This window comes from Hemicordylus capensis, chromosome 4, assembly GCF_027244095.1.
Source record: "Hemicordylus capensis ecotype Gifberg chromosome 4, rHemCap1.1.pri, whole genome shotgun sequence".
In the NCBI taxonomy this organism is placed as follows: domain Eukaryota; kingdom Metazoa; phylum Chordata; class Lepidosauria; order Squamata; family Cordylidae; genus Hemicordylus; species Hemicordylus capensis.
Genome location: NC_069660.1, coordinates 123685075 through 123710235, shown reverse-complemented (window position 1 = coordinate 123710235; position 25161 = coordinate 123685075). Strand labels below are relative to the sequence as shown.

Below are 25161 nucleotides of genomic sequence, written 5' to 3'. Positions count from 1 at the left end.
TGCTAGAAGTAGAAGAGACGAAAGTTTGGGTGGTATAGAAGTTTAATAAATAATAAATAAATAAATAAAATAAGTAGTCTGACTAGCTGCTGCCTTTTATATTTTCAAAGTAGATCCATACTCTCTGGTCTTTGGTGCATTCTGAAATATTTTGGTATCGACCAGTGTTCCCTGTAATAGGGATTCCCAGATGTTGTGGACTACAACTCCCATAATTCCCAGCTGCAGTGGCCTTTGAGAGTTGTAGTCTACAATATCTGGGAATCCCTGTTACAGGGAACACTAGTATCAACCTAACCTAGTTAAGTCTGTATAACACCTTCCCAATTTTATCTTAAACCATTCAGACCTGCAGATTTGAGCTACCAACATGCCCAACAATATCTATGCACTTCCTTTTAAAACTTAAACAGTCTGATAAGAAGTCTTGATGAACTCAAAAAGATTGCTCACTTCTTTGTGGCTTTTTAGATGACCCCAATTAACATTGTACTACTGTTGCTTTTGGATTTTTCCCCAATGGACCAACACAGTTGCCTTCAGTTTTGGCTTCTGTGTAATTTTATGTTTGAAAAAACTGCAGGTTTTATTTATACACTTAATTCACCGTCATCCCCTTTTTTGTTCAATTAAATTGTGCTAGCATTTAAAAATTAATACTAGTTGAAACAGCATAATTTTATCAGTTTTCATTCTTAGCATCATTATGCCAACTGTGGCATTGATACCACTGAGTAATTTCAGTAGTATCTTGTGTTTATTAATCTTATAAAACATAAGGCTGAGTCCAGAGGTGTCGTTCCACACTTAGGTGTCTTCTGCTCACGGAAGGTCTTGTGCTAGAACATTGCTTGAGAAAAGTGAAATTAAATTCAGAGCTCTTCTTCCACTTGTGCAAGAAGAACTGCTGTACAATTACCTATTAAAACACTGCATGTACTCTTCTGCTAGCACTTGAGAAAGCATTTGCGGAACAGTGCTGGCAGCTATTTTCCTTATGCTCACGGTTCTTTGGATCCAAACCATGGTGCTTTCTAATTGACTTTGACAAACCCTTAACTATAACTGTGCTAGTGGGCACTAGCATAACATTTAATTTGGTTATGTGGTTAAATGAGCTAGCATTTGAATGAGGACACTGTTCTAATTCGTGTAACCATATTGCATGGAAAAGGTTGCCATTATGAAACAGGTATTCAATGAATATTAACCTACTTGTAATAAATACAATTAATAATGTACATAAAAGAATAAAATTAAGTGTATTTTGTTTCATAGAATACTTAATGAACAGAAAGTGGGCAGCATAGATAATGACAGGAAGGTTGAATTTAATCTGAATTACTGAGTGACCTAGGAAGCTTGCTCAGAGGGGATTACAGAATAATTATGTTAATATGCAATTATCACCTCATTTCTTCTGTAGTAACCTCAAGATGTAGTGTAGTAAGGGTGTTATAGCAAGTGCTGATAGTTTGCAAAAATACTGATGTTTGAGATTTCCGAGACAATAAGACTAGCCTAAGGCATTTAAGTGATGATCTGTCATCTTGAAGACAGATCTGACCTTTGTGCTTCATTTCTTAAAGCTTACATTATATGGCTACAGGCAGCTATAGCTGCAGAACTCATTATGATTTTTCTGGAAAATGAAATGTTTATGTGAACAAAAAAGCTAAGGAGATATTTTAGAGGAGCTTGTTCTTAGTTTTTCAAGGGGGGAAGGGAGGAGAATAGCTCAAACACTGCGTCATAAACTACCCTTACACTGGTAGAATTAGAAATAACTTAACAAATAACTCCAAGTAAATCTAAATTTAAACTTGGTGCTAGCATATCTTTAGGATTTGTAGACAGAGATCCCATATTTTCAGCACAATGTATACCTCGGGTCATAGTTACCCTTAATTTGTAGTTTCTTTGATGTATGTAGTACTAAATAATCTGATTTAAATGACTTTTGACTCCCTATAGCATGTGCTTATTTTGAAAGTGTTTTTCACAAACAAATGTTTAGCAAGTGTGTTTCTCCTGCAGCTGTTCATATGTTGGCTTTTAGTGTAATGATTTGTGATATGAAATTTTAGCCAAAGTGCTTTGAATTTGAAACTCATTAAACTGTTTCAGCCTTTACAACCTCAGATGAAGAAACTTACTTGGTAAAAATTAAAGCACAAGTCAGTGCTGGCATTTTGAAAAACAGGAATGTTGAAATCTGTCAGAGGTACTTTTAGAGATTTCTAGACGTAAGGTGAAGTTATATCACACAGAGTTCCATTGAATAGTTCTGAGAAAACTGTATAGCATTGGGCCTATATGTTATTACCAGCTTTTGTGAGGTGCCTGTATTAATTCAGTTCCTTGTTGTTTCCCCCCCCCACATATCTTAATTTAATCCTAATGTTGAAACAGCAAATTGCAATAATATAGAATATGAGTTAATGGATTTCTCATCAATCTGCACTTATTTCTTACTTTTCAGTTTCAGATGTCTAATACACACTATAGCATCTACATCCTTGTCATGGAGCTAGGATGCTTGCAATTCTTCCAGTGGAGCTGGGATGTGGCCCAATGTGATTAATACTTTGGGAGTCTCAAGTTAAAATTAACAAAGAATGTCTCTAAATCAGGGATTCTCAAAGTTGGGTCCCCAGATGTTATTGGACTTCAACTCCCATAATTCCCAACCAAAGGCCACTGGGACTAGGGATTATGGGAGTTGAAGTCCAAAAACATCTGGGGACCCAACTTTGAGAATCCCTGCTCTAAATTTATTCAAAGAACCAAATTAATCCATTGTGAGGATTTAAGAGTGCAGTATGTAACATAGTTAAATGTATAATCGTTAGAAATTTTAACCCAAACCTGTTGCTGAGAAAACAATATGTTTCCAAATGCTGATGTTATTTAAAATATCTTTATCTTGTCCTTTTAGAGAAGTACTTGAAACAGCTAACAAAATATAAATCAACATCACAATAGTATATGTAAGTGAATAAAAATGCATTAAAATGCACAATTTAAAAACAGTAATAAAATAATGATTCAGTAATACAGCATTAACAGTAAAACAGCATCAGCACTTTGCTATTAACACGAAGCACTAAAAAAACCTGAGGAAAGATGTGTGTATTGCTATCCAAAGATGAGCAGAGATGGAACTTGTTGGACCTTGCATGGGAGGATGTCTCATTGCAATATTAATCTAATGCCAGAATCTAGCAGTACTTCATTATCTGCTTAATGCTTTAATGCATAGTCAGAAGTGTTGGGAATGTTCCTTGGAAAGGCAGACAGCTTTTCCTCTAAGGTACTTGTGTATTAACATACTATAAAACCTGCCATGTGGACTGTACAAACCATGCTTGTCCTGTAGAAATCCTTCTTAACCATGTATATGAGGAGATAGCATGAGTTAAAGCTTCTGACCATGTAGAATGTGGGGAGGTCAAGCACTTAACCTTGTAGTAAGTGTTGCTTAGGCTTGTTCTTGAGGTATGGAAAATAAATTAGTTTATCTTCTGAACTTCTAGTTAACTTTTTTTGACTCCATGATCCTCCTAAACATGGCGTGCCTGCGAGTAGGTCATAAAAATAAATCTGAAAATAAAATTTTATCTAGTATAGACAAGAGCAGAGTATTGGATTATTATCCAAAACCAATAAAATCTCTGGCATTTGTACTTTAAAAAAAAATTGTGTGTAGAAGCAACACAGCTTGGTATCTTGATGCAAACTTCTAGAAGGTTTTCTGAAGTCATTCTGATAATGAGAATTGCAGTCTCCAAGCAAACATGATATTCTTAGTTTGTCACCCTGCTGTTCAGGGGGTACCAACAAAGTTGCTTTAAATGGGAAGCGTCTGTTCTTTCGCTGAACCCCTAACACCAGAACAGATGGGTAGAACATGGAACTTGAAAGGTTTTACCTCAGAGGTGGCAACAGTGAAGCCACTCATTAACACTGAATTTACCACTTCGTTAGCAACGTTGCTTCCTGTTGAGAAAAGCTAATATAGACTTTCAAATTGACTGAGCATACATTTGCTTTTCTGAGTGTAAAAAGATGGAGAAAATACGAATTTTTCTACTGCATAACATCTTTGAAAAATTAAAACTTCATTTTGTTACTCAAGTTTTCAGAGCTAATAAGTGCGGTGAGATATCTTAGCCCCTAAATTTCATTTCACTAACATTTTATATTGCTACTTAATAGGCTTGTGTTACCCATTTTTAACCTCTGTGTATGTGCTGTTGTTGCTCCTACTGAGTGCTGCATTATCACCATTTTAGGGTGATAAGATTCAGTATGATTTAGTGGTAGTCTTATGTTTAGTTCCTTTGTAAATCTGTTAATATAAAATACAGTGGATATTAAATGTTGAGATTAAGGTTTGATGAAAGTCAGCACATCAGTTTCAACAATGTAAGATATTGTATTCTTAAATATTTGACTTTGTTTACAGCCTTTCATCACTATGGAAACACTGATTCTTCCATTTTTATAATCATATCAATGCTTTCAGCTCATTTTAATCATAGATGTCATTCATGAAAGAATGTCCACTTCTAGTGGGATTTTTTTTTTTTAAACATACATAATATGGTTCTCTACTGAAAAATGAGTTAAGATTTTTTTGGCAAGTACAAATGAAATATTTAACGTGATCCGTTGGCCATCCATAAGAATGGTTTCTGTACCTGTGTGGGAACCTGGCACTAAATCTGGGCCTCTACTTTAACAACTGCATCATTTGGGCACTCTCCTATCTGTAGTAACTATAACTAAGAAATACAGTTGGAGAAGAAATATCAAATCTCTACTATTGATTTTACTGTGGAAACTCAGGACCAATTTAGACATTATTATTTAAATAATATTTATGTACAGCTTTTCAAGAAAAGTTCTCAAAGTGAAGTAATCGCTCTCTTCTTAAGGTACCTTTTTAAAGAGTTACTTTTAAAAGTGTCTCGCTATACAGTTAGCAGCATTATCTTCCATGTGCAGTGCTGCTGAAAAACCTGTGTGGCACTCCATGCACCTGTTTTAACATTGTAATAATCTGACCCCATGTCTCTAAGCCCATACTTCTGCAGCTCCTGTATGCCATTGTGGCTGGCTTCTAGGTGCAGGATAGGTATGAGCTGGAACACTGGACCATACATGTGCCTAATACTTAATCATTTTTTAAACATTTGACATTTACAACATGATACAACAGTAGGTTTTATCAGTCTAAAGGGGGGAGGGATCCAGAGGCTTGTATTCTGTGATCTTTGCTTGCTTAATAGTTATAATGTGTGTATTCCCCCTATTCTGGTAAAATTGTTCAAAATGGCTTAATTAGATGTCTCATGAATAATTTGCATAGGTCTGCAGTAATTGAGATTGGATTTTGGACCTTGGCATAACTTTTGCTGAAGTAGGCTTTCTTCATTAAGTGTGTGTTTGTTATATTTAGTAAATAGTCCTCCCAGATATTAAAAATGCTTTCTAACTGACCCAAGTTTAAATCTAAAATGGTTTAGTAGAAATCTAAAAGCTGCCTTTCTCAATTACACAGATTAGAAATTCTAATAAGCATCTCTTTGTTTATGTTCTAGCCTAAATGTGCTTAATGGGCAGAGCAAACCAGCAGTATGGATGATACAAAGACAAATACTGAGATTGGTGCTAAAGAAGGACTGCTAGATGACAGCAATTTCATCTCTGAAAAAAGGAGTGGCATTCCCAAATCACAAGAGAATGAAACGTCATTTCAAAAAAATACGTTAACTCTGCCTGAAGAGCTATCAAGGGACAAGTATGAAAAAGCCTTAAGCGGAGGCCAGAAGTCTCTGTTTATACACACTGGTGCTCCTACTGTTTCTAGTGAAAACTTTCTCCTGCCTACAGGAACTGCTCTTAATGGACCAGTTTCACACTCCACTCTAACTAAGACTTCCAATATGAATAAAGGCAGCATTTCATTAACCACTGCACAAACTGTAGACCACCAAGCAGATTCCTGCTCAAGTGTGAAGGTGGTACATGATCTTCAGCTTCCTACAAAGACTTCAGCCCAAAATTCAAATCAAGTTTTGATTTTGTTACCTGAAGCAGCACATGCTAAGAACCTGTCACATTCCATAAAAAAACTACCTCCCTCTGCTTCAGTTACTTGTGATACACAGCCGTCTATAGGAAAAAGCATAAAAACAGACAGCACTTTAGTAAGCCAAGTAGATATATGTGAGGATAGCAAAAGTTCTCTAGAAAAAGACGATGGTAACAAATCATTAACTGGCATGTCCTCAGGTACAGGTGACTTCAAAACAGAAAGTGATACAAACTGGGATCCACAAAAGGAGTTCATAGAATTTCTCATGACAAATGAAGACACTATAGAGAAGTCACCAGTTCCACCTAAAGTGGGTGTACAGAAAAGGAGAAAAAGAAAGATGGATGTTAGCAAAATAACACGTTATACTGAGGACTGTTTTAATGAATCAAATTATATTCCTGACAACTCAGAATCACTAGATAATGAGTTTTTGGAGCAGAGTGAGAATCTACAAGTAGAATCGCAGAAATATTCATTAGCAAAAGTGAAGCCTGAATCAACAGACGAGGAGTTGGAAGTTGTGGATGCCATCCAGCAGTTGATTTATAATCCAAGTCATAAATGTGCAGATGATACTTCTCCTGTTCACACTAGCACTTTTCTTTCTAATACTCTATTAAACAAATGTGAACAAGATGATGTAGAATCACCATCTAATTTCAGTACTGATGAGCCATCATTTTATCCCTGTACAAAGTGCAATGTGAATTTTAGGGAAAAGAAACACCTGCACAGGCACATGATGTATCACTTGGATGGCAATAGTCACTTTCGTCATTTAAATGTTCCAAGGCCTTATGCATGTAGGGAATGTGGCCGGACCTTTCGAGACCGCAATTCCCTGCTTAAACATATGATAATTCACCAGGAAAGAAGACAAAAATTGATGGAGGAAATTCGTGAATTGAAAGAACTTCAGGATGAGGGTAGGAGTGCACGATTACAGTGTCCACAATGTGTATTTGGTACCAATTGTCCCAAAACCTTTGTGCAGCATGCTAAAACCCATGAGAAAGATAAAAGGTACTATTGCTGTGAGGAATGTAACTTCATGGCAGTGACAGAGAATGAACTTGAATGCCATCGAGGGATTGCTCATGGGGCAGTGGTGAAATGTTCAATGATCACTACAGATATATCCCAGAGAAAAACACAGAAAAAGGCACTAGTGAAAGATTCCTACATGGAATCATCAAAAAAGTCAGCTGACTATATGTGTAAATTGTGTCCATTTGCTACATCAGCCAGAAGCATATTAAAAAAACATGTGGAATACTTGCACCCAACATCATGTATAGATCCTTTTGGTAGCCGGCTTAGATTAGAAAAAAGAAAAAGTCAAGCTATAGAGGAACCTTTAGAGTTTGGTAGCAGGACTAAACATTTGATCAAACAATCATCTACCTTTCCAAAGAACTCTGTTCTAAAACAAGATACAAAAAGACCATTTGGCTCTGCGTTCCAGTCAAGTAACTTTGCAAAACTTCACAAGAGACCCCCCAGGATACAGAAGGCTCGGAAAAGCGTTGCACAGTCAGCTGTAAGTGTGTACAGTCAAAGCTCTACAGACAAGCCTATTTTGAATAGAAATAGCACTGGCCAAAAACCTAAATATTTACACCTTGCAGGAAAGCAAAAGGCTAGTGTCAAAGCTAGCAGTAATTATTTATATAGAGACAAACATGAAAATCATAGGATTAAAAAATATAGCAGCCCTTATTTTTTACACTTAAAAAGGGACGCTGCAAGATCTGTCAGGTCCTTACCTTTATTGTCATCAAATAATTCTCATAATAGATTTATTATGGATTCCCTTAACTATGATGCAAAAAGACCAGGAGTCTATAAAGATAAGCTTGTAACTGTAAAAAGATTGGTTAAAAGACCCAAAAGGGAATGCTCTGTAACAGGAGATGATTTGGACAGTTATCCAGACTTTCTACATAAAATGACTGTTGTTGTTTTGCAGAAACTTGCTGGGAAAAAAGACAGCTATGAAACGGAGGATGAAAGTTCATGGGATAATGTTGAACTGTGTGATTACACTACACGGTCTGTGGAGGATGGCTCTTACAGTGATATTAATCAGGAGCATGTAAACCTGTTCCCTTTATTTAAAGGTAAAATTGAAGAAGAAGCTGGTGGTAAATCCTCTCTTAGATATGAGCAAAATGATGGATTTTATTTTGAATATTATGAAGATGGCGAAGGTAGCAATTACCTGAATGATTTCCAAGATCCTCATAATTTAGAAAACATAGGCACAACATTGCCTAAGCATAACTCAGTTTTCCATTGGACTGACTTATCGCTTGAGAAAAAAACCTGTCCATATTGTCCAGCAACGTTTGAAACTGGTGTTGGATTGTCTAATCATGTCCGTGGGCATCTTCACAGAGCTGGGTTAAGCTATGAAGCGCGCCATGTTGTTTCACCTGAGCAGATAGCAACAAGTGACAAAATGCAGCATTTCAAAAGAACTGTGACTGGAACCCCTGTTAAACGAGTAAGAAAAGGTAAGATTTGCTGTAGTATGTTGCACAGGGTGAAGGGGGATATAGAATGTGGTGGATGTAAAGCACCTGTTGTATCGTTTTTATGCTTGTATTTTATAGATTTTAAATTTGGTTTGTTTTTATATTTTTTAGCTTAATACTTTTATTGTCTTTTTATTGTATGTTTTAACTTTTGTAAACCGCCTTGGGGTTGTCTTTTAACGAAAGGCGGTATATAAATGCAACAGTAAATAAATAAATAAAATGTCCTGTCTCTTTCTCATGGTAGCTTTTATTTGAAACTTTATTATGCTTTGTAGCTAGCTGGGTCCTAGTGTCTGGCAAACTGATAAACTAATATTTTTTTCTTTCTAGCTATTGAGAAATCAGAAAGTTCTTCAGAACACACATGCCAGCTCTGTGGAGGTTGGTTTGACACTAAAATTGGATTATCTAATCATGTTCGCGGACACCTAAAAAGGCTTGGTAAAACCAAGTGGGATGCACACAAATCTCCAATCTGTGTTCTAAATGAGATGATGCAAAATGAAGAAAAATATGAAAAGATCTTGAAAGCATTGAACAGTCGGCGTGTTATTCCCAGACCGTTTGTTGCTCAGAAACTTTCATCAAATGATGACTTTTTATCTCAAAATGTTATACCTCTTGAAGCATACCGCAATGGCCTAAAAACAGAAGATATATCGGTGTCTGCGTCAGAGGAAGAAGGGCTGAATTTCCTCAATGAATGTGATGAAGCAAAATCAGTACTACATGATGAAAAAAAAAATCAGTCACTTACACTGATAGAACTTTTGAAAAACAAAAGGTTGGGAGAAGAAAGAAATCCTGATATCTCTCCACAAAAGTTCCAAAATCAAACTGCAAGAAAGAGGTTTGTTCAAAAATGTGTTCTTCCATTAGATGAAGACAGTCCTTTGACGTATCAGCCACAAAAAATGGATTTGACTATGCAGTCAGGTAAGAGGTTTGTTTTATAGCTGGCTTGGCTCAGCTATTATCATTTCAGTAATGGCAGTTATTTTCTAAAAAATAATTCTTTTCACTGAAAAGTGTTTTTCCTTGTAAGGTTTTAGGAAGAGAATAGTGAATGTATATTTCATATGAAAATTGCCTCAATTGTGCATGTAAAAACTTGAGTTCTGAATAAAAAGTAGCTCTCTTGCTCTATAGTTGTTAAGGATCCATGTCAACAAAATATGGTGATACTCAATATAGTCGACAAATCTGGAGGTCCTTGCATCTTCTAGAGACTATAAGTGTAATCTGCTCATATTGTTAGGATTGTTGTAAATGTGTGGTAAGGCTATAAATGTTAACATTAATTTTAATGCATGCCTGGTTGGTTAATTGGATTGATATGTGGACTGTTCTACTTCTAGGTTATATCTATCTTGTGAGAGTAAGTGCGATAACCATAGTCCCGTTTGAACACAGTTGTTGCCATCAGGTTTCTGATACAAAGTCCCTGACGTTTTATAAACCGAATTTTCTTAGGAATTGTCTAACAATTCAATATTGTAGATGACTTTGTTCATAGTTCATAGCATAGTTTAGAATGCTCCTCTTAAATAAGTCTTTCAGTCTTGGCTCTCATGGCTCAGGGAAACTCTGCTGGAATCCTTTGACAACACCTCTGCACAAACTTTGTTGCAGCTATAATTTCTCATTCTAGTCTGACTAAATATTTATGTAATCTGAAGTGCGTGATCTTGGTTACGCTCATTTTCATTTTGTTGGTTCTTTCAGTACTGCAGTATTATATAGTAATTGTGCTACTGATCGTTCTTCAGTAGGAGACAAGTTGCATGATCAACACACTCATATGACAGGTCTCTTGCTGCTCTGTACCACTTCAGACTGTAGGTAAGGGATCAGATTGTAATACGATTAAGAACACTATGCACAATTCTCTGCACATATAAAAATTGGAAATTTTCAATGGGAGAGCATTCCGACGTTCAGTCCTCCTTACATGCAGTCTGAACTTGTATAGTGTGCCAACAGGTACATTGCACGAGTCTACTGGTTGTGTTCCTGCTCTTATATTTGACTGTTTAAAGATGATCTGTCTTCACCAAAATTTGCCTTAGATGACTTGACTGAAAAGATCAGGTAACATCATGCTTGTAAAGCTGCATATGGTACAATTGAATATGTTTGGCGGTAGGGTTCTCTGAGAGATTTTCCAGTAAAGCTGGCTGCTTGGACTAGGTTTCATTTGAATTTGGAAGATAAAGCTGAGCTGTAGCTTGCTAAACATGAAGTACTTTGCTGCCTTGTATTAGTACTGCTTAATGTTAGGCGGCATATCTCCTAGGCCACCCAAAAATACAAAAAAAAACCACCTTCATGCATAATATTAATAGTTATAAATAAGACCCCTAATCTAAATTTGGTTTGACAGTTATTTCACACTGCTACTTTAGTTACTAAAATTTATAATCTTAAGCTTGTCTCCAAGCAGCATTACATTTTACACACACACACACACACACACACACACACACACACACACACACACTTACTTTATATAGTGAGTACCTAGTTGTATTTCAGTATATCTAATAATTAATTTCCCAACAGCTGGCTATTATTTGTTGATACAAGGCTTGCAAATAATAAAAAACAAACCCAAGTTACATTATAATATAGGGGGGAAATGTTGGTTATGTTGTTCAAGGCAATATCTTTCTAAGAAGGGTAGTAAAAACTTTTAGGGGTGTGTGTGAAAGTAAAATTGAAGAAAGTATTTTTAGAGTAGTTTCTTTGTCTGATGTAGTTTAGTATTGTTTCACTGTGTGTTCTATCCTGTGATAACGAAGATGTTTGTTGATCATTTATTTAGCACAAAGATTTTAGCAAAACCTACAAATCATTAACTTTCATTATTGATTGCGCATTCAAAGTAATGAAGATAAAATGCACTGAATAAAATGTTTTGTCTAACAGCTGTGCAGTGGTGTGTGTTACCACCTTTTTCTCCCAGCCTTCATCAGCAACCTAATTTAGTATTGAGCCTTTTACAGTCTTGTGGGTAAAACACTTTAATTACCACTTTGTCAACTAGACTTTCTAATTCTCTTTATTGGGAACGTTGCAAGCTTTGAAACTTCTTAACAGAATTGTGCTTTTCAAATCGCAGGATTGTATTTTGGGGTTAGGAAATAATCTGTGTAATGTGAAGATCGGCAGGAAAGTGATAATAGGTGTTAAATTCAGAGAAGCTTAGGGATTCAAATCACGCCTTCCATTTTTCTTACAAAATAGCATGTTTTGTGCTAAATGCTACATATGAAAGTAATAGCCATGAGTTTGGATCCCAACTTCTAATATTTGAAGCAATTGAACTGATGCAGTGAACATACTTGAAACAACTTAATAGCGAATTTTTCAAAACAATTTGAGAGTTTCATTTTTAAAGAGAGAACTGGATTATAGTTTTCTTTTGAATGATAGGTATGCCTGTGAAGCTTAGAACGTGTGTGCATTGCAATACGGCGTTTACAAGTGCTGTTAGCCTGTCCAACCACTTACGCGCTTATGCACGAAAGAAGAGTGCTGGACTTTTGACTGGGACAGGTATGTTTGTTACAGATGTAAAATCAAGTCTGTCTGTACACATTTTTTCTCATCAGACTTGACAAATTCATATGCTAATTCAGTTGACATTTGAAATTCTCTTACATAGATGTTGAATTTGAGAAACAGAACTTTAGCAACTTGTAAACTTATAAATGTTGCTATTGTCCATTTTTTCATGCCTGATTTTTTTATTCACATTGATTTATTTTTGATCCAGCATTATTTCATGTATGTAAACACTTGAGAGCTGAATGCTTTTTGTTCATTCTGGCTAAATGCAAAAGCAGCTACTCTCTCAAACGAGAGATTTGCCAACTAGCTCAAATGTCTACTTTTTTTTAACCTATCAGTTACTACAACTCATTCCTTATGAGTTAAAACCAAAATAGGCTAAACATAAGCAAATATATGTGGTTTGTACAGTTTTCAGCACATCAAATTTGTTTAATCAAATTTCCGTTATTTTTCTCCCATATTTATTAAATCACTTTCTCCAGTTTATGTTGGTTTTGCACAAAATTTAAATTAGCAGCAAAGGGCAGCTGTGCTTTGTGTGTTCTTTTGGTATTTTATGTTATGACGGATTTTGCCAGCACTTGAGACCACTTGTGAAACTGACTCACCCAAGTGCATTAGTCCATATTGGGAAAAGGAACAAAAAGAGAGGTTACAAGGGTATTAGTTCATAAAAATTGGGACATAGTGTGACTGGATTCAGGTTTTCAGTGTATAAACAAACAACTGACTTGTTGAATTTCTCCCAAGTGGGAATGTTTAAGATTACAACTCTGCCATCTAGAAGATTGTTGACTACTCAGTGGGGCTGAGCTGGTTTAAGTGCAAGCATACTATTTCAGTGACTTGCAGAAGCTACTTTTAATATGTCAGGGCTTTAAAATAATTAGCTGTTGGTTTTCAGAGTAGCTTGATAAATACTATTTCTGTTTTGCAGATGGGACAAGCTAGGGTGTTAACCTGTCTTCTAGCTTCAAATCTTGCTCTGGGTATATTTATACTAGGTTGCATTGTGAGAACTTAAGAGCCTTGCTGGATCAGGCCAACGACATCTAGTCCAGCACTCTGTTTCCACAGTGGCCCACCAGATGCCTCTGGGAAGCTCACAAACAGGAGATGAAAGCATGCCCCCTCTCCTGCTGTTTCTGCCCTGCAACTGGTATTCAGAGGCATCCTGCTTCTGAACCTGGAGGTAACATATAGCCATCAAGACTAGTAGCCACTGTGATAGACTTGTCCCCTGTGAATATGTCTAAGCCTTACTTAAACGAATCCAAATTAGTGGTCATCACCACGTCCCGTGGCAGAAAATTCCATAGATTGTGTGTTGTGTGAAAAAATGCTTAAATTTTCTTACAACCAGTTTCATGGGATGACCCCTGTTTCTGTGCTGGAGAGGAAGAAGGACATCTCCATATTCTCCTCTCTCCTCATCTGACACAAGGCAGCAGTTTTTGCCAGTCTTCCCTTCGCACAGCAGTCTGCAGCTTAAGGATGTACCTGAAGCATGGTTCAGGCACTTTTAAGGAAATTAGGCAGGGAACTCTAAGGAAAAGGAGAGCAGGTGCTTGTGTGCACCATGTGTGCTGACCACACACATGGCTGTCATGTATACGCGGAGGCCATTTATATGCCACCACGTGAGGGCTGCTGGAGGGTGCAGCAGGAAGCTGTGTGTAGTGGTGGAGGAGCAGGTAAGGACCTGCAGTCATCACTTCAAAGGTGCCACTCGCTGCCCTCCACAGGTCGAATTGGTTTGGCAACCCCACAAACCAGTTCGGCTTCATATCTGTGCATGAATTGAGATTCGTGCGCATCCCTAGCTTAATAGGGGTGAGAAGTGTGAGGAAAGGTACCTTCTGCTGTTGCTTGTTATGCTAAACATATATTGAGTGTTACCCAATCTTTTTCTTCATCCTGGCTTTATTTTTAAATACCTTGTGCACTGGTTGCTTCTTTACATTGTTTTGAAGGAAATGCCATGATTGCAAAATCATTTGAGCATGTTGCCCCAGTTACATAATTGTATGCATAAATGACCTTTATTTTTATGTGTGACAATTACTCTGGGACCTTTTGTATTTTGCTTTTGAATAGAAGAATTACTATTAACTATCCAACTTATTGAAGCTGAAAAGAACTCTTTCCAGGGCTACTTTAGTTTCAGAGCATGGTGGGTTCCCCCCATATTCTTGCTTTTGTATATTTTCCAACAGGGCCTGCTAAGAACATATCTTTTTATCTAATGGTCAGCTGCACCTAAAAACTAGGTCCAAATAATACTGTGAGAAGCATAACATGTTAGAGCTTCATTGACCAACTTCAGTCTGAGATACTAGCCTTGTCTTCACCAAGCTTTTCAGTCACTGGAGCCTCCCATAGTCATGATGACATTGTAACCACATGCCAACATATGTAGCAGAGCATCTGTTTTGCATGCAAAAGATCCCAGTTTCAATTCCTGGTATCTCCAGGTGGGGCTGGGAAAGACTCCTGCCTGAAACCTTGGAAGAGCACGAGTAGCTCATTCTGTATTGAGCAGTGAGAGTCTTGTGCTATTTTCTATCTGGGGATGCACTCATTGCATGAGTGGGCACTTGCCAAGTTAAAAACTAGGATGTAATGCTTGTAGCCACTACCAGTGGCCTGGGTTGCCTTTCAGTCAAACAGGTTTGAATGTTCCTTAGAATTGAGAAGGTGGTATAGAAGAGTATATAATAAAATAAAATAGTTCTTGAAACTGGTGGGTGGGGAGTGGAGTGGCTAAATGAGGCTTGCTAGCTTGAGCATCACTGGTGTCAGATATCAGTAGATTATGCTGTCCTTATTAGTTCCATCTTCAGGCTCCTTTGTCAGGAGTGAGTACTCTGATTTTATTATCCATTGTTCTTGAATACCATGACTGTATAGGAATCACTTTTGAGCTCCATTGTGCATTTCTTTGTTCTGATGAATGGAGATTCAAAGATAATGTGAAAGATTTTCATTTTATCTATAGCTTCGATTGGGACTGGTCTTACTATTGGGCAGGATGAGACAGACCACCTCAGGCGACAGATCTGTTGAAGGGAAGCATTGGGCAATTACTTAGTAGTATTCTTACCACCATGTGGTGGGGTAGGCATTTGAATGTTCTGCACCTGACAGCAAAATATATTCTTGTTTCTGGTCCTGATTTTGCTTGGAAGACAGGTATCCCTGGTAATTTTGATTGTTGTCTTTGCCTTTTCTAGTTTTAATTTTGTTCACTTCAGGGTGAGATAATCAGACCTGAGGTATACGTACCTTATTTCACATAGGAGCATGACATTTTGCTTTTTGCGTTTTTTATAGTCTTGCTAATATTTTAATTGCCTTCTTGATGTTGACATTGTATTTTTGTGATACAGTGATTAGAGAGTAATGCACTGTGATTCTGAGAATGATTTTCTCAAGTTATTACAACTTATTTCGAGTTGAGCAGTGGTTGTGTGTAGCTGAATTTTTTTATTTTTTCCAGTAAAAGTAGCCTGTGTAATTGGGTTGGGCAGCAGAACTAGAGGAATAAGAAATTTCTGATGTTAAAAATGTATTAAAGATATAAGGGACATAATATTTGAAAATGGTTCAGTAATTATTAGATCTGGATCGAGATCCGTCGATACCCATAAGAATGGGTTCTGCGCCTGCGCAGGAGTCACGCGGTAGCCATGCCTGAGCTTGTCGAAGCGCCGAAGCCACGCCCCCACGCTGAGCGTTCTATATAAGGCGTGTCTTTGGCGCGAAGTCCCTCAGTTCTTTTCCGACCGCCTTTGCGTTTGGACCTCGGTCTGCCACCTCAGCTGTTGGAAAAGTTCCTCTTTACATTAAGAACGAGTTCATCCTTTACTGACTGATTTTTGGTTTTGACGACGGACTGGAAAGCGACCTTTGTTTGGAATTTGACTCGGACTGACTTCTCGGTTTTTCCCGGTTCTCGACGCGGACTGACTGACGACGATCCCGGCTCTTCGACCTCGGAACGGACTCCACTACGAGTGTGAATATGACTGAGGAGAAAAGATCTTTTAAATGGTGTGAAGGCTGCAGGGCGAAACTCCCCTCCAAGGACCTTCACGACCTTTGCTTATTATGCCTCGGTGAGGAACATAATGTCGCCTCCTGCAAGATTTGCCTCTCTTTCTCGAAGCAAACGAGAAAAAACCGAGCGCTACGCCTTCGGGCCGCTATTTATGACGAGGTTCTGAGCCCCTCCACTCCGGGTACTCCTCGTCCCTCGACCTCAACTTCGTCTTCAAAATTGCCCCCGAGGGCGGAGTCGGCACCTCCATCAACGTCGAGCCGCCACCGAAAGTCTTCCTCAGCATCGAAGAAAGTTGATTCTTCGAAGCCTACTTCGATGCCGAAGAAACATTCTAAGTCGAAGGAATCTCCAGCTCCTTCGCGTGTATCCAAGTTATCCACATCGACATCGAAACCGGTAAAGTCAACATCGACGCCGTGTACATCTTCTTCGTCTTCCCCATCGAGACCGGATCTTCATTCAAGTGGACGTAACGACTCTCCTTCTGGGCGTCGAAACACAGATCGGCATAGTTCTCCACCTAGAAAACGTCGAAGATCCCCAGACCTGCCTCCGCGTACTCCATCTCCACCAAGTGTATCGAAGTCGTCAGCTTTACCATCAACATCGGGGTTTCCATCGACCACTGCAGTGCCACCAATGACGACTGATCAGTCGGCGCTACCTGCTCCCTCGATATCGACAGCTCAGTCGATGCCGACAAATCCTTCGATGTCGACGGCTCCTTCAGCATCGACAGTTGCCTCGATATTGACTCCTGCTGTTCAACCGGTGCTTGCCTCGACGTCGATTTCGATGCCGATTGCTCGAGCTCTATCGCCAGCTCCGACCCCACTACACTCGGCTTCGCCATCTACACCGTCGGTCGGTCTTCGAGATACTGTACTGCACACCCTGGTCCTCACTTCTCAGGTGACGCCACGCTGCCCATCTCCTGCTTTCGAGATCATAGACGTCGATGCCGAGGATATTCTACCATCAGCGACTCGCTCACTGCTTTCGCTATTGGACTCAACGTCGAGTAGACGGACAACCTCTACCTTTAAGGGTTTCTTGCCAACAGATGCAGGCCCATCTCAACCTTCAGTCTCCACAGCACACTCCTCCAGACCTCAATCCGCCAGCCAAGGACGCTCCCCGCTAACATGGCACACCTGTGAATACCCCCAGGATCCCATGGGTACAACTTCACCTGGAGAACCATATGTGTTTGATGACACCGGGTCTCAACGATTGCCACTGCGTTCTGTGTCTACTGTATCTACCCAGACGCAGTGCCCAGAACTATTTCACCGTGCTTCACAGACTTTTCCTATGAGCACAAGATCTGCCTCCATTCAGACAGATGTCCTGCCACACTCATCTGTCAGCACTGAAGAGACACAAACCATTGCTCAAACTAATGGAAATGAACCGTCTCCTTGCTCCCCCTCTGAACATTATGGTTCGTCCGATTTTGAGTCGGATTCGGATGAGGACAGTAATATTGCGGATCCTCCAGTGGATGTGGCTCCACCCACGTATGTATCTCCAAATGATGAGCTGAAAGCTTACCACAAGCACATTCGTGCGATGGCGGATTCCCTGGGGCTGGACATTCGCTCTCCTTTGGCGACAATAGATGATCCGGTATACAACTTTATGCTTCAGTCTCAATCTACCGCTCCAGTGGCACTCCCTATGCTACCAGTGATCACTAGGGCGGCTAAGTGCGCTTGGGAAGTCCTCCACACCTCCACGCCAACTTCCAAGAAACTTGAGAGCCTCTACCGGGTACAAGATAAGGACAATGAATATTTGTTGAAGCATCCGGCGCCCAATTCTCTTGTTATTGATTGCGCCACTTCTTCTAAGTCAGGCAAACGCCATACAGTTCCTCCGGATAAAGAGGGCAGAAAACTAGACCTTTTAGGCAGGAAGGTGTATTCGACTTCGTGCCTTTCGATCAAAGTGGCCAACTATGCGGCCTCCACGGCCAAATACACACATGGCCTCTGGGAACTTTTGGAAAAAGACCTGGAATCTTTGCCTATACATGAGTTTAGGGCTAAGTTCCGCCAGACCTTGGAAAACACTGGGGATTTGACTCGTCGCCAGCTAAGCATTTCTAAACACCTAGCGGAAAGTGAGTCCAGGGCCATGACAGCAGCTATCACTCTACGCAGGCATGCTTGGTTGCGGTCCACTAATCTCCAGATGGACATGAAAGAAAAGATCGAAGGCCTGCCTTTCGATGGCTCTGGTCTTTTCAGCACCACCACAGACGCCACAATGGAACAGTTAAAAAAATCCAAGTTCACGGCAAAAACCTTCTCTGCTGCCCAATCATCCTCCGGGCAGTCATCAAGATACCGACCCAATTATGGAAAATATAGGCCCAACTATCGAACCCAAGATCGCCGGGATTTCAGAAAGCCATATACCCCATATCAAAAGCGAGCCTACCAGCAGAGGCATAAAGCTTCTCAACCCCAGCGTTCCAAGACGCAGGACAACCAAAAGCGTCTTTGAAAATTGCAATTGCCCATTGACACCTCCTCCTCTCTCCCTTTCCCAGCCAGCGCGGGTACCGTCCTCACCATCGACTATTCTGTCCCAGCCAACCATCAGGCTGGCCAGCCATGTCCCCGCATGGCACCACATAACATCAGACAAATGGGTCCTGAAGATTGTGAGCTCAGGCTATGCACTCGAATTCAAGACCATTCCTCGTTTTATGGGGATGAAGCTCACTCCTGCATCGGAGAGGGAAGAGGTGAAGGATCTTCTTTGCAAAGGGGCAATATCCCCGGTGTCATGGGCAGACAGGCTAGACGGGTTCTACTCCCGTTACTTCCAAATTCCCAAACGGGATGGGGGTATACGACCCATTATGGATCTCCGTCGCCTGAACAAATTCATTCACGTCCGAAAATTCCGCATGATGGCGTTACAGCACATCCTACCTCTCCTTCAGGGAGAAGAGTGGCTTGCAACGCTGGACCTCAAGGACGCCTATTTTCATATAAGTATTCGACCTTGCCACCGAAAGTACTTACGTTTCACCGTCGGACGGGAAGTGTACCAATACAATGTATTGCCCTTCGGACTGTCTACCGCACCGAGGGTTTTTACAAAATGCATGGCTGTGGTGATTGCACACCTACATACCAGAGGGATTGCTATCTATCCATACCTAGACGACTGGCTTCTGGCAGCAAAGACCAAAGAAGAGTTACTTTCGCATATCCGTTATGTGATAGATCTTCTCCACGACCTAGGTGTTCAAATCAATTGGAAAAAGTCACATCTACAACCGGTTCCGGTTATCTCCTACATAGGAGCAGTTTTGGACACCAGAGTGCAGAAAGCGTTCTTACCAGAGGACAGGTTCAACTGTATTGGAGACCTGATTCGTCTCTTCCAGCAACAACCAACCCAACCAGCCCTTGCCGTCCAACGCCTCTTAGGGCTGATGGCTTCGTGCAATGCGATTATACACTTCGCTCGCCTAAAAATGCGCAAGCTTCAACTATGGTTTCTTTCTGTCTTTCACCCATGCAGGGACAATCAAGACAAACGCTTACTAATGCCTCCTCAAGTCCTTCGTTCTCTAACGTGGTGGACGCGCCGAAACAATCTGCTCAGTGGGGTCCCCTTTCAAAATCCCTCCCCTACTGTCTGGCTGACCACAGATGCATCTCTACAGGGTTGGGGTGCACATTGCAACGGGCACAAGATCCAAGGCAGGTGGTCTCCTCAACAAGCCCTACTACACATAAATTTCCTAGAGCTACTAGCAGTTTTTCTGGCTCTGCGAGCTTTTCTTCCAATCATACAAGGCCAGATTGTTCAAGTCCAGCTCGACAACACAACTGCACAAGCATACATCAACCGTCAGGGTGGAACGGTGTCCCGGAGCCTGTGTGCCCTCAGCGTCCAGCTGTGGCACTGGTGCATCCAACACCAGATTGCCCCTGCAGCAGTACACATCAAAGGCCTGGAGAATGTATTAGCCGACGACCTCAGTCGGGTCTTTTTGAAAGATCACCAACACGAATGGGAACTACATTCAGAAGTCTTGACCCCGCTCTTCGACCAATGGATGTTTCCCTCCATAGATCTCTTTGCTTGCTCCAGGAATACAAAATGTTCCCGTTACTGCTCGAGAGCGGGCCACGATGCTCGTTCTCTAGGGGATGCTTTTCAGCTGAACTGGTCCGAAGAGACTCCGTACATGTTTCCCCCACTCCCACTGATACCCAGGGTAGTGGCACGTCTGCTGTCTCAACCGACCGACGGGATCTTGATTACCCCTTGGTGGCCAAGACAACCTTGGTTTCCGCGGCTACGCAGACTGTCCAAGAACTGTTACCACCACTTACCTCAGCGCCTAGATCTGCTGACACAAGACGACGGCCAGATCTTGCACCCAGACGTTCTCACCCTTCATCTGACCGCCTGGCGGATACTCTCCTAAGACGAATTTTGCTCAACCAACGGAAGGCATCCACTCGTAAGAATTATCAGAGCAAATGGCACCGTTTTAAAATATATGCAAGGTCTAGAGGGTTTTTACCCAAGCAGGCTTCGATCAAGGAAGTCTTACGTTACCTAACGATACTAAAAACTCAAGGTCTTGCAAATGTCTCCCTTAAGGTCCATCTGGCTGCCCTCTCCGCACAACACCCGGGCAGTGATGGAAAAACTTTGTTTTCCCATCCGTTGAGTAAGGCCTTTCTAAAAGGTCTCTCGAATGTGTACCCGCCAGTTAAGCCTCCTGTGGAACCATGGAGCCTATCTCTGGTTCTTTCATCCCTCACTCAGCCTCCTTTCGAGCCCATGGCCACATGTTCATTGAAACTGGTCTCCTGGAAGACTGCTTTTTTGATAGCAATTACTACTGCTAGACGAGTCAGTGAACTCACAGCACTCAGAGTAGACTCCCCTTATACTATCTTTTATCCAGACAAAGTCCGAATGCGTCTGGATCCTTCTTTTTTACCTAAAGTAGTGTCTTCCTTCCACCTCAATCAGGATATAATCCTGCCTACGTTTTTCAGACTTCCTTCCACTTCCTTGGAGAGATCCTTGCACACTATGGATGTACGCCGTGCTCTGCTGTTCTATATGTCCAGAACACAAGACTTTAGAGCCTCCAAACGTCTCTTCGTGTCTTACCAAGGCTCTTCCAAAGGTTCCCCAGTCTCCAGACAACGACTGTCGAGATGGTTGGTGCAGGTGATATTGTTCACATACAAACTACAAAACAAAGCACCTCCAGAAGCTATACGGGCCCACTCCATTAGAGCCCACGCTTCCTCGGCTGCACACCTAGCAGGGGTTTCTTTCACGGACATCTGCAAAGCAGCTACATGGTCCTCTGAGTCCCCGTTTATCAAACACTATGCCATAGATGTACGTTCTGCTGCAGAGGCTTCATTCGGGAGAAGCATCTTGAAAAGGGTGCTGCCTTAATTCCTACTGCTCCCCTCCTCCTTTTTTGGAGCTCGCTAGACACCCATTCTTATGGGTATCGACGGATCTCGATCCAGATAAACAGGTTGCTTACCTGTAACTGATGATCTGGTAGAGATCCGTCGATATCCATAAGACCCTCCCGACCTCCCCTCTGCAGTAGGACTACCTTTATGTGCATTGCGGTGTGCAGCCCTTTGCAACGTCCTTTATTGAGCACTTACCTTGGATGAACTCACCTTCGTCTTCTGGATGGTCGTCCTCCACGGCGGTCGTCCAAGAACTGAGGGACTTCGCGCCAAAGACACGCCTTATATAGAACGCTCAGCGTGGGGGCGTGGCTTCGGCGCTTCGACAAGCTCAGGCATGGCTACCGCGTGACTCCTGCGCAGGCGCAGAACCCATTCTTATGGATATCGACGGATCTCTACCAGATCATCAGTTACAGGTAAGCAACCTGTTTTTTTGATACCTAAAAATGAAAATATGTGTGTAGTCTGCAGTTCTACATAGTTTCAATATTGGGCATCTTGATTTGCAAATAATTTACTCAAATTCTACATTTACTGTTGAAAATGGGATTCCATGAAAATATGCCAAACTGCACAGCTTTTATAACTTTGTAACACGACATGACAGTCAGTGAAGCTCTTCTGGTAACTTCATATTCTCTAATAAGAACAGCCCTGCTGGATCAGGCCCAAGACCTATCTAGTCCAGCATCCTGTTTCATACAGTGGCCCAACAGTTGCCTCTGAGAAGCCCACAGGAAAGAAGTGTGAGGGCATCTGAAACTGGTGGTGGCCTATAGCCAACAGACTAATAGCCATTGATAGACTTGTCCCCCATGAATTTGTCTAAACCCCGTTTAAAGCCATCACCACATCCCGTGGCAGAGAATTCCATAGATTGTGTGCTGTGTGAAAAAGCACTTCCTTTTATTAATCCCAAATTTCCAGGCTTTCAGTTTCATGGGATGTCCTCTGGTTCTAGTGTTGTGAGGGAAGCAGAAAAATTTCTCTGTCCACTCTCTCTACTCCATGCAGAACTTTTTACACCTCTATCATATCTCCCCATAGTTCCCTCTGTTCCAAATGAAAAAGCCCCAGATGCTATAGCCTTGCCTCATAAGGAAGGTGCCGTTATCATCTTGGTTGCCCTCTTCGGCATCTTTTCCAGTTCTACAATGTCCTCATTCAGATACAATGGCCAGAACTGTACACAGTACTCCATATGTGGCCACACCATAGATTATTTGTATAAGGGCATTATAATATTAGCTCTTTAATTTTCAACCCCCTTCCTAATTATCCCTAGAATGGAATTTGCCTTTCCCCCCGTACGCTCAGTCACTGAGCGTGCTCAAGACAGGCCGGAAATAATCAAACGCCAGTTCCTCTCTCCAGAGGGTGCCATCCCCAGTTCCAGTCCTGTCTGCTTGAGGCTTGGCAAGCTGAGAATTTGCTCTGCAGGAGTATTTGTTTTTTCTCTCCTAATAGCCTTTCCCTGCCCTATCCTCTTCTTTTAGAGTGTGCAAGGGAGAGAAGGATACTGCTTAGGCCTTTTTCATTCCTTTTCAAAACTCTTCAAACAGTTTTTTCGTTATTTAATTCGGCCAATTGACTCATTTTTCACTTTAGTTTTTGATTGTTATTTGGCTTTTCGCGTTCAGCTCAATTATCTGCAGTCTCCACCATGGAGCTTGCTCATGCTCAGGAGGTACTCGGAGGCTCCCTTTCGGAAGGGTCCCTATTCCACGACCAAGGGGCTCAAGCCTTACCACACGTACTTGCTGCAGTGTACAGCACAGCAGCCATTCCCGCTCAGGCGGAAGCATTGGGGCCGCTCCAACTTCTATTGCCCCGAAAGGCTGCAAAGAAGTCAAAACATAGTAAGGAGGTGAATGGGGGTGGGGGGTAAAAAAGGCCAAGAATCTTTCTGCTTCAGTGAGGCTCAGTGAACATTTGCTGATCCAGGCAGTCTGTAAACGGACAAAGCCAAGGAACAAAGATCAGAGAGCAAAAAAGAGGAAAGATGTCCATCACTCGGTGGATGATCCATTGGCATCTAATAGTACCTCCCCTGTGGTTGTTATAGAGGGGGAACTGGCTGGCCCACACAGTCCCCCAACACACCACCCAACCCAGCCAGCAGAAGGTGGCACACCTGTTGAGCTGGCGGGCTCAACTGATCTGGGAGAAGCGGCTGCAGGCGATGCCTCTCCAGCGGACGTGATATTGGCCAGGGGCCTTCAGGTAATGCTGCGAACCCCACCTTTGGGCCCGGCGCGGCTAACTGGCTAAGGACCTTCTTCACTGCCCAATGCCTGCCACTCATTCCACAAAGCCATGCAGCGGCGTAATTGGCCCCTGGTGGGCCTGACCGTCCCTTCCTGGCAGCACCCTGCCTCCTGCTAATCAGCCGCGCTGCAGCAGATGCCTCTCCTCCTCTTCGTCAGACTCTAGTCAGAGGAGGGAGGCCATTCCTCTAGGGGAGTGTGGGCTTTTCGCACCCAAACCACCCATACACAGGCGCAAGCAGAGACATCGCCCTCATGCTTCAAGTTCAGACTCTTGAGTTGGGTACTCCTAAATGCCCCCATTGGCCCAAAACTCCTTCTCAAGCAATTGTTCTAGTGGCTCCCCCTCTGCCTGCTCCAATGCAGCCCTCTCCACCTCTGCCTAACCTCTTCCTCCCCCCCCTTCCTCTTGTTTCCCTTCACCCTGCTTCCACCTTTGATTCAGACCAGGTGCCCTTAAATCCTGAGGGGTCCGATAAAAACGATGGGGAACTCTCAGAGGAAGATACCACTCCAGTGGCTCCTATCTCCTCTCGCCTTTTTTTCTTCAGATTTTGATGTCCTCTTATCCAAAGCTAAGCGGGCAATTAACAATATGTCCCCAGTAGATGTGGCTCAACCCTCAGACCTAGATCAGAATGTTTTTCCCTCTTCTTAGGGCCCCTTGATTTCGGTGCCTTTTCCATCCCTCTTTAAACAGGTGGTGTTGGCAGAATGGCAAAACCCAGCTTCTCGTAGGCCTATCAGCTCCTACCCTAGGAAGCAATATACCCTGTCTCCAGAAATTACCTCTTTGCTGGCTGTGCCCAGAGTAGACCCTTCCATAGTTCCAATGGTCTCAGGTAAGCTCCTCAATATTAAGAGCCAGGATCAGTTAAGGTCTTCGGAGGATAGGAAGTGTGATTTATTACTAAAGAAAGCCCACAAGGTGTCCTCTACAGTTATCAAGGCAGCCACGGCTAATTCTATTTTTGCTAGGGCCTCCATCCTATGGGCCAAGCATTTAGCTACTCTGGTGCCTCCCCCCCCCCGCCGAGAGGAGTGCTAAACTGAGGCAGGGCATCAACAAAATGGCTAAGGCTGCTGCCTTCATGGCAGATTCTAGCTTGGGTTGTATTCA

The 25161-nt window shown here is 41.7% G+C and overlaps 1 protein-coding gene across 34 annotated transcripts in view; it reads left to right on the top strand.

Annotated features, from left to right (window-relative positions):
- The window catches only part of ZNF644 (zinc finger protein 644), an 85881-nt gene that overhangs the window by 45568 nt on the left and 15152 nt on the right, over nt 1-25161 (top strand). For 20 of the 34 annotated variants that reach the window (XM_053244394.1, XM_053244389.1, XM_053244379.1 and 17 more), the window contains 4 exons: nt 2939-2990; nt 5607-8622; nt 8977-9582; nt 12082-12204. In XM_053244394.1, the coding sequence (XP_053100369.1) occupies nt 5643-8622; nt 8977-9582; nt 12082-12204 (3709 nt within the window). In that variant the 5' untranslated portion in view covers nt 2939-2990; nt 5607-5642. Of the gene's footprint in view, nt 1-2938; nt 2991-5606; nt 8623-8976; nt 9583-12081; nt 12205-13226; nt 13277-13323; nt 13415-25161 lie in introns of those variants that run through there. The other 14 variants (XM_053244398.1, XM_053244392.1, XM_053244395.1 and 11 more) reach the window with 5 other exon arrangements.